At 43.9% G+C, this 14,730-nt stretch overlaps 1 protein-coding gene across 1 annotated transcript in view; it reads right to left on the bottom strand.

The window, feature by feature from the left end:
- The window catches only part of LOC133360300 (mucin-2-like), a 38,469-nt gene extending 25,022 nt beyond the window's left edge, over positions 1-13,447 (bottom strand). Inside the window, exons 1-9 of the mRNA XM_061578944.1 lie at positions 13,262-13,447; positions 10,638-10,715; positions 5,893-6,130; positions 5,365-5,479; positions 5,077-5,161; positions 3,916-4,034; positions 2,866-3,100; positions 2,466-2,591; positions 1,887-2,004 (exon numbers count right to left, since the gene is read on the bottom strand). Coding sequence (XP_061434928.1) covers positions 1,887-2,004; positions 2,466-2,591; positions 2,866-3,100; positions 3,916-4,034; positions 5,077-5,161; positions 5,365-5,479; positions 5,893-6,130; positions 10,638-10,715; positions 13,262-13,361 — 1,214 coding nt within the window. The 5' untranslated portion in view covers positions 13,362-13,447. The remainder of the gene's footprint in view (positions 1-1,886; positions 2,005-2,465; positions 2,592-2,865; positions 3,101-3,915; positions 4,035-5,076; positions 5,162-5,364; positions 5,480-5,892; positions 6,131-10,637; positions 10,716-13,261) is intronic.
- Positions 13,448-14,730: the final 1,283 nt, after the last annotated feature.

Here is a 14,730-nt window from a genome sequence, read left to right on the forward strand (position 1 = left end):
GCATGTTTTCAGCAGCAGAAGGCCGTTGCTGTTACATTTTCCAATGCCATGTGCACCTATAACTCCATTCCATGATTGATGGTCACTTCCAACTCTGGCATTGAAGTCACCAAGTATCAGGAGTTTGTTAGAGCTGGCTGTGGCAGCAATAATGACTTCCAGGTAATTATAAAACTTGGTTTTGATCTCGTCAGAGTTGGTCATGTTAGGGGCATAGGCACTGATGATGGTGGCCTCCTTTTTACCCATTAGGTGGAGCTTTAGGGTCATTAAACGGTCGCTTATACCCTTGGGTAGGCTTGCCAGTTGGTTGACCAGGTGGTTTTTTACTGCAAAACCAACACCAGCATCACGTCTCTCCTGGCCTCGTCCGTTCCAGAATAATGTGTAACCTGCACCCACTTCAGTCAACTATCCAGTATTGGCCAGTCGGGTCTCACTCAGGGCAGCAACATCCACATTATATCTGGCTAGCTCTCTGACCACGAGGGCGGTGCGTCTCTCAGGTCTTTTTGATCCGGATATGTCCATCAAAGTGCGCACATTCCAGGCGCCAACAGCGAATGGTATCACTTTGATCTTTTTCATATTTTTCGAGCGCAGGTATGGGATCCCGCCAGCTTCGGTAGGCTGGCCAGGATATTTTGAAGCAGGAAATGTTTAGGGTACCTTTGCTAACCCTTTCCTCACTATGGAGGTGAGCAGTGTGATCCTGAATAGGGCTGCTCAGTGACTCAGGGTGCTGCCAGACTTCACTGCTGCTTCGGTCCAGTGAGGGAACGACCAATATCCTGAGCCGCCTGCGTGCAGGTTTGCGGCTACAGCTTCCAGCATATCTGTGCCTGCTGCTTCGTCGCTCGCCCATCGCCACAGGACTTGGATAATAACGATGGTAAAAAAGTGCCATGACTTGCACAGAGAACTTGGATTTAAGTTAGGGTGATTTGCGCAGCGTCAACCTCACTCTCGAACAACCCCATCTGTACCCAGTGGCAAGACGTAGTCAAGATGACTGGAAATAGTCCTGGTTGCAGTGAAAGGTCCAAAGACCCTTTTGGTGGAATTTCCTCCACCGGGGGTTCCACATGCCCAGGCTCAGACAAGCTGAGTTTTCCGGGTTAGTTAACCGCCGCCCGGGGTTCGGCGTTGGCAGCTGCTGACTGTACCGACTCACCAGGGATGTTGAGCCTGGTGTGTTGTCAGCTGCTGACTGTACCGACTCACCAGGGATGTTGAGCCTGGTGTGTTGTCAGCTGCTGACTGTACCGACTCACCAGGGATGTTGAGCCTGGTGTGTGCCTACGGTAGCAGCTAGAGGGCTAGCCCAGATGGAACAAGCCTGAGGCACAACTAGCTGGTCAGATATAAACTTGAATAGTCATCATACAAAATTCTGTAGATACATTGGTACATGGATACATGCACATACGCATCTACGGCCAGCCCGACTCCAAAGGGATGCATAATACCTGGGTACAAACAATGATATATAGTAAACAATCTTGATTTGAAGCTTTCCTGACGGCAGTGTTTTTCCTGGTTCAGCAGTTCCACTGCTGGATTATTTTTTCTGCCTGAGGACGACCGCTTGTGTTGCGATCGAAACGTCGTGATATATAATTTTTTATTATATTTTATTTTTCTACCTACGTGACTTTACTGAAATAACCAAAGAGTATATAGTACACACAAGTATTATGAATATTTGGTATGTGACTTGCAAACTACTATTTGCGTACCACATTTTGTGAACCGCTGTACCAATAGGTAGGGTTGCTGCAATATGGGAATACGATGATAAATCGTCAAATCATTAACAATGACATAAAATCATATCATGAAAAATAACATTTCAGCATCCCTAATAATAAGCTATTGCGTCTCACCAGTTTTTGCAGCCTGTGATGAGCGATTCTCCACTGGCATAGGAGTGGCCGAGTTGGTTGCACCCACAATTGCTTTGAGGGATGCAGCCCGACCCACTCACATCGTCCCACACCATACCTGCAGTTCCCAAACACCACAAGAGAGATGGTAAGGAGAGAAATCTAGTTTATCCATATGTAAAGGTTGGATAGCGAGAGATAGGAGATCAATATATTAAAGTGAATTTTACTTGGACCAAGGTAGTCGTATTTGCAAGAGTGACCTGGGGCACTAGTCAACCAGTAGTACGATGATTGCTATGTATAAACTCAATTGAGTTATATGCGGGGATTTTTCGAATTTGGCAAATTTGGATCCTCAGAAGAGATATGAAGTGGCACTGGCCGTTATGACTTCTTTCACATGAACATGAATGCTCTCTTCAGTCATCTCAAGGAGCTGCTTCTGAATAGAGGGGGACACAATATAGGATGCATTGCTGTACCTTCGGGGGCATGTTTCCCGCAAGCCCCCCACCATAGAACCCTCAATGCTCGGTAAAGAATAGAAAATGACATCTATTGATTCACTGTTTATACCTTCAGGGCAGAAGCAGCCATCCACACAGGTACTTGGGCAGTTGACGGAGGCGGAGGGGTTTGAGCAGGTGTCTTTGCACACCGATCCACACTCCCTGTGCACCTGACCTCTCGGGCAAGTCACACCTGAGTGAGAAGGTGTCAGTTACACGCACAAAAGGTAAAGATTCTCCGCGTGGCCTTATAGACCGTAATGGCAAGAGCTGTTAGCGAGCACCTTTCTCTCCCATCTCACCAACACACTCCACACCACCGGTCTCTCCCGATCCGATCTCACCGCACACTGCACCATCGCTCTCTCCTGATCTTACTCTGTACTGCACCACTGCTCTCTGCCATCTTACCTGTACACCACAACACCATTTAACCCAACACCACAGCACCATTCTCCCCATCTCACCGCAGAATTCTGCAGAACGCCACGTGCCCGGCGATCCATTAGCCTGCGTGCACCGTCGAGAAAACTCGGCGATCGTCGCACAACCATCACAAGGGTAGAGCCCAGCAGTGCCGTTGCAGTCCAAACGGCAAATGTCCGACAGCAAAATATGAATCAGCAAAGACTTCAGTTGATGGTTCATGACGCTCAAGCAGGAAAGAAGCTCGTCTCGCAACAGGTGCACAATGTGTCGTGTCTGGAACAGGAGAAAGAGAGGCGTACATTAGCAATCTTATTTCTATTATTTTAACAATTTCCAACTGAGGCTTAAAGGGTTCGTGATTTAGCTCTGTCCATCTCTCAATCTGTAACGGAAAATTCACAATAACATGGCAACTAAAGCCAGTGCTAAATGAATAAGCCTTGTTGGCGAAGTTGATATCACACACTATGCACGCGCATCGCTTCCCCACGATTCATTACGTGACATCATCTTATGACATTACACATCATGTTATCTCGTTGTGTGGATTTAAATTATACTATGATCACTGATTAAAACATTCCAAGGACAAACGCAAATTGGAAATGGTTAGAGAATCCATGAATGCACATTCGTTTTCTTACTTGTTTATGGGTGGATCGATAGAACAGTGTATCATCTATTCCACTATAAACTAAGCTGAGTTTGATTCCCAGCAATGGCCAACATAACTGCCAAATGTTATTTGAAACGGTCCTCGGGCCCTCACCATGTTACCAGCATGTACTGATCAGCATGGTAAAGCAATGTTAAACATGCTCCATGATAGACATGGCCTTCATCCAGCAGTAGATTGACAGAGGGCTGAAAATAATTATTTAATATCCAAATTATTAGATGATGTGCTGTGGCAGAGCTCCCTCTCGGAATGTTACAGATTAAAGTCTGAGACCATAAAACGCACTTCGCACAAAACTCTAGTTTAATCTTGGACGGGTAGCTGTGATTTGAAGGTAAGATCTCATTACTTATTGTCGCTCGAGTCAATCGCTAGAGCCTGGGTAAACCGAGTTCAGCATATACAGTACCTTGTTCTGACAGTATTTGCTTGAGAAATGTGAGTTAGTTTGCTGTGGCTCTTGGGAACACAATTCCAAGCTGTTTAGCTTATTCATCAGCGTGTAATCACTCTCTGAACGCAGATCACCTGCAGCACATCACAAACGGTAAAAGATAAAAGTTAGCACCTGACACTGGAGGCCAGCGGTAGAATTCCCTCTCAGAAACACCTGTGATCACAGATTTCCTCCTCACTCCGATAAAAGACTTAACAAAGAAGAGCACGAAATGAAAAAGTTTATTCTGCCTCAAACTGATGAATTAGAAACATGAACATCGACAAAGAAAATTTAAAAAAATGAAGAATGTGCAAAGAAGATTAATGCATTGTATCCTTGGAATTACACTGAAAAACAGGAAAAGGTCATGGATTAGAGAAGTTACAAGGTAATGTCTGTTAACAAAAGTAACTGCCGTGGACAGGACATCTCGTTAAAAATTATGTCCAGTGGTGAAGAATAACAGATGTGTAGCAGCCAAGGGAGGGAAGGTGTCTAAGAGTAGGCTAATCGCATGTCAATAGAACTAAGATGTTTAATTGTTAAAGTTGGAATGATCCAACATAGATTGAAAAATCGAATTCAACCATCACAGTTCATTGTTCAATGTATACTGGGCTCACACTAACAACTCACTGCAGAACCTCGTTTAATCATGGCTGGATGAAACCTAATTTTGAACCCAGGATGACACTGGTGTCAGCTGCTCGGAACTCTGAGCTCACTTAGCAACACGGCCACATCATTACGGTTCAAATGTAATTATCTTGTGCAAGTCTTTACCAGTGTGAATGTGTCCCAAATACAGGTCAAAGGAAGCAAATACAACTGGGTGGTGACATTACTTAGCGGTAAGGTGTTCACCACTTGCTGCAGAAGTACACAGTTATAATCCAGCAGCTGCCCTGATTAAGACTGCGGGTGCATTGATCATAGACATACTATGCGACATCGGATTCACAATGGACGTTAAGCATGCCGTCTCGTCATTCACAAGAATAGGCCGTTGTGTAACGGCATCATGTCAAATTATTGACATGAGATGTGATGTACAGCATTATGACATGTCCAGAATATAGGACACTATATATAAAAACTATTAATTTTCATTCACTTGACACCGGCTCTCACCATTAAAATAGAAATCATCTGCAATGCCGTTAAAATCTCCACACAGCCCGGTAGTTTTGGTGTGGAATTTGGGGTCAAGTTTAACCTACAGAGAAAGAAAAACACAGTTTAATAATCGTACATTATTCATGCAAGGTACATTTTAATTACCAAGAAAATCACAATCCTAGCATTGGCATCACACCCTTTTGAAACTCTTCCGATCAACAGAGGCATTATGCCATCAAGTCAAAGATGGATACCCTAGATACCCTCGCCCCCACACGATTCAGTCTCAACACTGCTCACCGTGATGGCATTGTTCTGGTCCCACAGCAGAGAGAAGCCCATTATGGAGGAGCACTTGATGTAGGATCCCACCATCTCAATCTGGATGCTGTGGTCTTTGTACGGCAGCTGCACCCTGGAAGAAACAAGTGACACGGCCATGTGTCTTTGATTGGCGGTCAGGGTTACAATGCAATATATACATGACGATACAATTTGGATTTATATAGCGTCGATATGCGACTGGATCTCAAAACGTTGGACAGAAACAGTGGGCATATTTATTGAGTCGATGATCTCTGAGAATCTGCGGGTCTCTTTGTGAGTCTGTGGGTCACTATAAAATATAATTTGGATTTATATAACATCTAAATGTGACTGTATTGCAACACCAATAAAACAGTGAATGAAAGCAGGAGGGTTTGGGAAATATACTGTGATCCATCACCCTCTTCCTCTAAATCACTGGAATAGCTGTGCACTTTTGACTGCCGCAGGCAGAATCACCCTGTGGGGAAGAACTCAACAATGAAGAACAAAATAACTTACCTCTGGCCGCTAATGCTTTGGCCCTCTCTTGTCAGGGTCAAGGATATGCCCTCCATGGTCACCACCACATTCTCCACACTCATTCTGTCCAAAGCACTTCTCTGGAAGCTCACGGACAATGACGGGGAACCGGTGATGGACACCAGGCTCAGAGAACATGAGGACAGCGGCAGGTCCATGGAAGCATGGTCGAATGTGAGAAGGTGGCCGGTTCCCCACACGCTGCATATAGTGTCATCTGTGGGCGAAACGGCCAAACCGAGAACTGTCGGCAACGGGTTATCACAGACATTAAATCGGCACTGCTAAGTGCCTGGATTTGAATATGGGTATCAGTCGCACCGTATTAAAGTGAAATCTCAAGTACCATAATTAAATTGGGATTTTGACCTCATTCTACTTATTTCCGATCCTAAATGTCAGGAATTTGGTGCAATAATCAAAAATACTCTCTGCGGAAAAATATATAAAAATACATCTAGAAGCTGGACTCAGTGAGAGAGGGCAAAAGGGTCAGCACTAGCAGCGCACAAGTTATACTGATGTGATCGGTGAACCCGTGCCCTTGGACGCATCAGTCCACCATATGCTAAGCATGTGGTAACATTACACACTCTCATCAAGGAAAAATGTTATAAATACATGTTTACAATGTATTTATGCTCATCTCCTGTTTACAGCACAGATCCGGTTGTGGAAATGACACATTCCTATTGCATGGGAAAGTCCATCCATAGGATAACCACTGATGACTTCCCCACAAAGAGGTACTTCATTTTATTTATCGATTTGAGTTGGGATGATGGGCTGAATCAACCCGCAACCTTCTGATTGATTGCAAGTCACTCTACTCTACCGCTGAGCCACCAATAAAGTCAATTATATCACTGTTGCTCAACAAGAATTTAAACACGTATCCTGCAGCTTCACACAATTATTTGCATTGCGAGATTTCATGAAAGCTCTGAAAACTATTGTCTTTGTAAAGCAATGACTTGTAAGCTAGTCAAGATTTCCGAATAAGATAGTGGTATCGGCATTTCCATCGGAGCCGTTTCAAGTTAAATTTGCATTCAACATAAACATTATGTGCCCATGAACAGTGGGTAAAACCTAGCAAGGAGTCTTACACTGAGGGCAACCTTCGATTAGCACAGTTGACTACGTACGGTTCAAAAGAAGTTCAACATACATGCAACCATCACGTATATAGCTGTACATACATTTAGCCATATATTTGCTATGTACGTTTTTTACATTTTCAGACAATTTTAAACAGTATCCAGCGTAGAGCTCAGTAGGCTTTACCTAGTAAAATAAAAGTTTAGTTTAGGAGAGCAAGATATTTCTGGTCGAAATGCTTGCGTAACTGATGGCGGTCAGGGGAAAAGGTGTGGATTGTTTGTTGTGAAACTGTTGAAGTGGAATGTTCTCCGCATCACAAGAGGGCAATCATGCATGCCCGCTTGTACCCCCTATAGCTCATCGCCAACTCAAGCGTGTGTGCAGCCTTGAGGAAGTGTTTCTGTGCAAAGATACTAGAGTTGTATAGTAACGTAGAATCATACATTTACCAACTGGCAGAACAAGTTATCGGGGGGGGGGGAAGAGTGAAAACGCTTATTGTATTTTCAAGGTATCTACTTTAAATAGTTTCCGTGTTATTTTTAAGTGGATTAATGTTAAGAAAAAAACTCGTATTGTCAGTATATTTGCCTAATTCAAGCGGTGTCTGTTTCGATGGAAAGTAGCAGACAGTAATATAAACATTACAATGTAAAGCCCTTTTTAAACTGTGCTCCTGGATGAACTTTATCCATGCTATGTCAGTCATTAACGTTATTAGACCATACTTCACCACTCTGGTCAATGGTGAAGAGTGGGTGGTCAGGATCAGTTCAGATTTCACACAATATTCGTCATAGCTATGAATGTCACTCAGGAAGTTGCACTAAACCACTACACCTATATATATGTATTCATAATGCATTTTGTATAACTATTTACTATTGTTTAGCTGCGCATCATAGACTGTTCTGTTACAGTCTATTACCGCATCCGGATCACATTTAATAATCTAACCGTTAATTATTTTACTTTAGTATTACATCAGAATGGGATCACAACATATTTTAAATGATTACATTAAATGACAATAGCGTTGTAGAGTATTATCCTTCATGAGAATTTACCTCAGCGTTACATGGCATTGTACAGTACTGTAGTGGTGTTACATTTTACATTAAATGACATAGGTACAGAATTGGATTCTTACACGAAATAGTATTTATATAAATTAAGACCCTAATCTGTATGTCTCAAAAACCTCCAGGGTACTTCTCGACAAGGTAGAAAGCTTAACAATCTTAAATATATAATATTGCGTTTTTTTCGTTGGATAGAGCGTTAAACAGCAAATACTGTACAATTAAAGCGAGAAGCATTTTTCTATATTTTGTTTTTGAGATATTTCGGATTCAAGCGTGTTTTAACGAAAAAAATACGTATTTTATGGTGTTCAAATATTAATAATTCATAAACAGTAAAAGATAAGGGGAGCTTCCCCTCATAGTGTTATCTTCATACATTTTTGTTCTTTATAATAATAAAAAACGGAATACTTAAAATGAGCGGTTTCCGATGGGTACTTATTTAAATGTAAGAAGTAGAATCAAGTAAATTTGTGTTTTTTGCGAATACAAATTTTGTAGTTAGTGTCTGATCGTAGATAAAAATTGTAAAAAAATCTGGTTAATTTTATTTATTGAATACTTTTGCCTGGGGAAGGCAGGCTTCATGAACTAGTACGTTATATAAAATACACTAAATTACACAACATACTGATATTACATTAGATGGTATTTTACCTCAGCATTACATGCAACATGCATGGCATTGCCACAGTATTAATACATGGCATAATCGCAGCGTTACATTATATTGAAAAGTATTTTGGTCACACTTTACATAAACATGCTAAAAACATAGCTGCTGTATTCGTTACAAATGATATATGTATAATCGTATGTGCATTGCAATTTTAATGTAATAATAATGTAATATATTACATTATTATTACATTAACATTGCATTAATACAAAAAGTACGCAGGCAATTACCTCAGCCCAACTGTAATATGAATTCCCTGAGGCAAACAAAAGCGCGGGAAGCCGACTTGAGGGCTCATTTGCATATCGAGAAGATGCCCGCGAGACGTGGGGACTGTGGCGATTTGTTGATAGAGACGACGCGGGCTCGCACGCCCTGGGGACTGTGGCGATTTGCTTAACAACCCGGGTCCTGAGATCGCCACACAGGGTGGCAGTTGCTACTGTCACGTTGAGGTGGCAGTTGCTACTGTCACGTTGAAGTGGCAGTTGCTACTGTCACGTTGAGGTGGCAGTTGCTACTGTCACGTTGAGGTGGCAGTTGCGACTGTCACGTTGAGGTGGTAGTTGCTACTGTCACGTTGAAGTGGCAGTTGGTACTGTCACGTTGAAGTGGCAGTTGCTACTGTCACGTTAAGGTGGCAGTTGCTACTGTCACGTTGAGGTGGCAGTTGCTACTGTCAAGTTGAGGTGGCAGTTGCTACTGTCAAGTTGAGGTGGCAGTTGCTACTGTCACGTTGAGGTGGCAGTTGCTACTGTCACGTTAAGGTGGCAGTTGGTACTGTCACGTTGAAGTGGCAGTTGCGACTGTCACGTTGAGGTGGCAGTTGCGACTGTCACGTTAAGGTGGCAGTAGCTACTGTCACGTTGAGGTGGCAGTTGCTACTGTCACGTTGAGGTGGCAGTTGCTACTGTCACGTTGAGGTGGCAGTTGCTACTGTCACGTTGAGGTGGCAGTTGCTACTGTCACGTTAAGGTGGCAGTTGGTACTGTCACGTTGACGTGGCAGTTGCTACTGTTAAGTTGAGGTGGCAGTTGCTACTGTTACATTGAGGTGGCAATTGCTACTGTTACATTGAGGTGGCAGTTGCTACTGTTAAGTTGAGTTGGCAGTTGCTACTGTGCAGCTGAGTTGGCAGTTGCTACTGTCACTTTGAGTTGGCAGTTGTGACTTAAGTTGAGTTGACTGTGGCTACTTTCAGTTGTCAATTATAAAAATTTTAATTTTACCAGGTTAGGCCCGCTGAGCTATGTAGTAGCTCTTTTTTTATTACACGCTTTCTATTAACTCTGTCTGTTGTTGTCATTGTATCCTCAAATCTTGTAACTCAATTTTAACCAACTTCCCAATGTGGTATCGACTGCAAACTTGGTATACTTATGTCATACTGATGACAATACTATATTCTATCATAAAAAAATATATTTTTTTTTAAACAATCTTTTTTATATGTTATGTTTCGGCTTGGCTCTAATTGTCCACGATCAACTGACGTTGGCTGTAATTGGCCATTGTCACGTTATGGCAAGCTTCGGGGCCACTTCCTGGAGTCACGGAGTTTTTCCATTACTAGTACATTTCATGAAAGCGTGTTTAAAAAAAGTGTTTTATTAATATTACTTATTCAGAAGCGAACTGACCACAAATGCTGGCTCAACGACGTGGCTTGTCGTGTGGAAATGTATAGCAGCCACATACTCTAAACGCGCGTTTCTACAACATTGGGTCAACGGTTCCAACCACATTGGGCCAACGGTTGGCATATTTATTGAAATGTCGCGTCCCGGATTCACCTACATTAGTGACCATCACCACACTGCCACCCTTTATCAACTACTATCACACACTGCATTTACCTCCATGGTCGAAATCGTCGTAGATTCCGGTTGAAGGTTGAATGGTCGTGTACAGGTCATCCATCACAATAGATCCACCTGAGCAAGTGGAACAAGCGGTGAGTGGGGGTGGTTAGCGATTGATGACCACTTATGTCACATATCATCAGTCACGCAAGAATGCAATCCTATGAAAGATACAACTTTTTTAAATATATATATAAACTATAAACCAGGTTAAAGCTGCGGGTTCGTGGCTTATGTGGACATTTATAACAGCCAAATACTCAAAACGCATTTTCTAATTGTGGAAGGATAAACCGGAGGACCCAGAGAAAAAATCCACGCGACCATGGCAGCGATTTCACACCGATTTATGCAAATGTTGTGGAGAAAACACACGCACACGCATATAATGTTACTTTCTCTGCCACGGCCAGCATCAGCGGCAAATAATATCTGAACCAGTCCTGTGTACCTTTTTCACAAACCTGCACTTACCAGCGAGGTGAAGTATGGTCAAACAACCCTGATGACTGACACAGCGTGGGGAAGGCCCTCGTCCATCAGTAAATTGAAAAGGGTTGTAAGTTATTTATTCTTTTTAGGCAAAAACATATTATTGAGCCTAGTTGTGGTTAATATTAACGACAACGTAAATGATGCCCCCTTCCCATGTTTGTCTCCACGCATACAAAGTAAAAGTATTTTCTTCACAACCCATCTGCTCTGCACGGCCTTATCATCAACAGCATTAGTTCAATACAAACCTTGACAGCCAGTGTCTCATCAACAGAGTCAGGTTCACTTGAAAGAATATTACTATGATTGTAGTAATAGTCTTACAACTCTTTCGACTGCCAAGTGTTTCACAGTAGGGGCAATAATTACAATTCAGTGATTTGTTGGTCATATTTAAAATTTGGTGAAGGTGGACCATGACTTACACCGGTGGCACAAAATGGTCCACTCTCGTGAATGACGTCAGGGGATCTTTAACGTCCACCATGAGCGAAGCGGACTGCGCGTAGTCATTTTACGGCTAATACGCTGTGAGTCGAGGCGGCCGCTGAATTCGAATCATGAATCTCTGCAACTAGTGGCGAACGAGCTACCCTCACCGCCCTATCCTCACCGCCTTACCCTCACTGCCCTCACTGCCCTCACCGCCCTATATCCTTGCCGCCTTACCCTCATCGCCCTACCCTCACCGCCTTATCCTCACCGCCCTACCCTCACCATCCTGCCTTCACCGCCTTATCATCATCATCATCACTATCTTCACCGTCATCATTGCTCAGCTGATGGCGACCAAACTCAGTACAATGCAGGGCTCATGTATTCCATGGCCAATGTCTTATATTCACCCCAGGTATGACCTTGCTCCAATTCACCACTCAACGCGGAATTTGATCAAATGTGCTTTGTTGTACATAATGTCTGCCACATGACGAGAGATGGGCAGTATATAACTTTAATGTAGATTTTGAAGTTTTCGTGACTACAGGGATCCATACTCTTTGGTTCTTTCGGTAAATTCACGTAGGTATAGAATAAAATAAATAATTCACGACGTTTCGGGCGCAACACAAGTACTCTTAGTTTTTTTCGGTAAAGTCACGTAGGTAAAAAACAAAATTAAAAGTTAATAAAAGTAATAATGGAAATAAAATAAAATAATAAATCACGACGTTTCGGAGGCAACACAAGTGTCCGTCATCAGGTGGGACAACCACAGCAAGAAATTTCAGCAATTGTTTCTTGCTGTGGTTGTCCCACCTGATGACGGACGCTTGTGTTGCGCCCGAAACGTTGTGATTTATTTATTTTATACCTACTTGACTTTACCGAAATAACCAAAGAGTGACTTTAATTTAATTTAAATACGCACTTTAATTCGATTGATAAATTGTCGCTGGGTATCTACATTTTGCAGTTCAAATTCATTTGCATAATTTGTATCGAAAATTACACGGGACAAGGTTAATTGATCGCAATATATCGAATTTGTATTTCATCCCATTTCTGCAAGTGATATAGATATGCACACACGTATGGTACAGGTTCATATTGAACACATAGACAATGTCATCCAAGTTAATTTGAGAACTTTAAAGTGAGGACGCTATCCCCTGAATGAATATTCTTCTAAGACCCCTTACCTACTCGACACGTTCCCGTGACTTCTGATCCCCATCAAACTTCAAATGTTTTCCCCCCACACGTGCATGCACACATGCATGTACAAAGAGAAAGATCCCCCCGGGAAGCCTGAACAGACCGTTGGGGCAAGTGCTGTTAGCGAGCACCTACGAAGGCCGGCATGGCACACGAGGGGGTGGGTGGCCAGCACCACGCCCGGCCGCCTTTGTCTCTCAAGTGGCGATGTTTGCGCACTGCAATGGATATTGTACAAATTTGAGGCTGAGCCGACCTAGGGGAGGCCCAGAACCGGATCAGATAATCGTCACTGGTGTTTACTGTGAGCAAGAATTGCCGGGTTCGTAGCGCGCTAACCGCTGCGTCACCGCTCCCCCACATACGTGTACACATGTGCACACATACACATGTGCACACACACACATGCATACACACACATGTGCACACACACACATGCACACACACACATGCATGTGCACACTTACCAACCAACGCGAACACGTAAAACTGGCTGAGCCCCAGAAGGACCAGCATCGAGTGACGTGCCATGCTTCGCCAGCGATGTTGAACACCGAAGAGGTGCATAGATCCTGTGCCAGGCGTGCCCTATTTATACCCACGCACCTTCGTTTAAACGCAGTCTTGGCGCAGCAGGTAAAAAGGTGCGCTGGTTTGGGTAAGGAGGAAGGAGTGGGTGGAGATGGTGGTGAGGGGGTGGCAAAGCTCGCGGTGGGAGGTGGTGGGGGCCTTGGGGTGGGGGTGTGCACGGCCAAGGTGAGAAATTTGAGATTTTTTTTGGGACCCCTTGATCCTTCCTGAATGCGGAGTGCGTGAACAAACCTGGTGAGCAAGAACATTCCGTAGATTGCGATCGGCCCGGCTCGTTGCATAATTATTGCAGAGTCATGAATATTGAGCGCAGCAGAATTTGCATTCGCCATGACTCGGTTTCATTCGGACAGCCACCTCTCGCAAAGCACGATGGTTTTTCCGCAGTTCTAGAAATACACTACGATATCATCAACATCAGCAGCAGTGGCACTGGCTGAAGGCTTCCCCAAGCCGCCGCTACCTTTGATCCTGCGATGTGACTATCGACCCATGTGCACCTGCACATGAAATGATCTCAGTGCTCCGTCTTCTCAGTGTGCGTGCTCCTGGATGCGTCCCATTCCTTGTCTGCCACTGCCGTTGTTGCCCGACCGAAACTGGGGAAACCAGGTCATGACCCTGGAATGCCGCCGGCCGACATCACTTCTGTGTACGGCCTTCAAACTGCCCGAGTGCCAGACCCTCCAGCGAATAGGGGGCGCCACGGTGGCTAGGAGATGTTAACTCCCTCGCCTGGTATACAGGAGGTCGTGGGTTCGATCTTGACCCTGTCACCTGCTGCTGTATATTTGGAGTTTACGTGTCTCTCTCATCATCATCATCACGGTGGCTAGGAGATGTTAACTACCTCGCCTGGTATTCAAGGAGGTCGTGGGTTCGATCTCGACCCTGACGCCTGCTGCTGTCTATATTTGTAGTTTGCGTGTGTCTCTCACCGTGGTCGAGTGGATTTTTTTCCGGGTCCTCCGGGTTTTCCCTCCAACATTTAGAATCCACATCACGCGTTTAGAGTATTTGGTTGATGTAAATTTACACGTGATAAGCCACTTCATTATGCTATCATTTGTGGCCAGGTCGCTTCAGAAAAAGAGATATATAGCTCAGTGGGCCTTACCTGGCAAAATGAAAGTTGTTTAGTTGTGTAGTTTACAGTGCCCAAAGCCACAAGACAACACAGCACCCGTTGCGATCATGTATTGGCCATCACAGTAAAACAAAAACAACAAAAAACATCACCGCTGGGATTCCAAAGAAGGTTGTTAAAGCCCAGTGCTGTATTTACCAACGTGTCATCTGCGATTACAAGCCCTGATGCTGAAGCTGGCGAGGATCCTGAGCCTCC

This window comes from Lethenteron reissneri, chromosome 68 (genome assembly GCF_015708825.2).
Source record: "Lethenteron reissneri isolate LAM-NWPU_2019-01 chromosome 68, ASM1570882v1, whole genome shotgun sequence".
Taxonomy (NCBI): Eukaryota; Metazoa; Chordata; class Hyperoartia; order Petromyzontiformes; family Petromyzontidae; genus Lethenteron; species Lethenteron reissneri.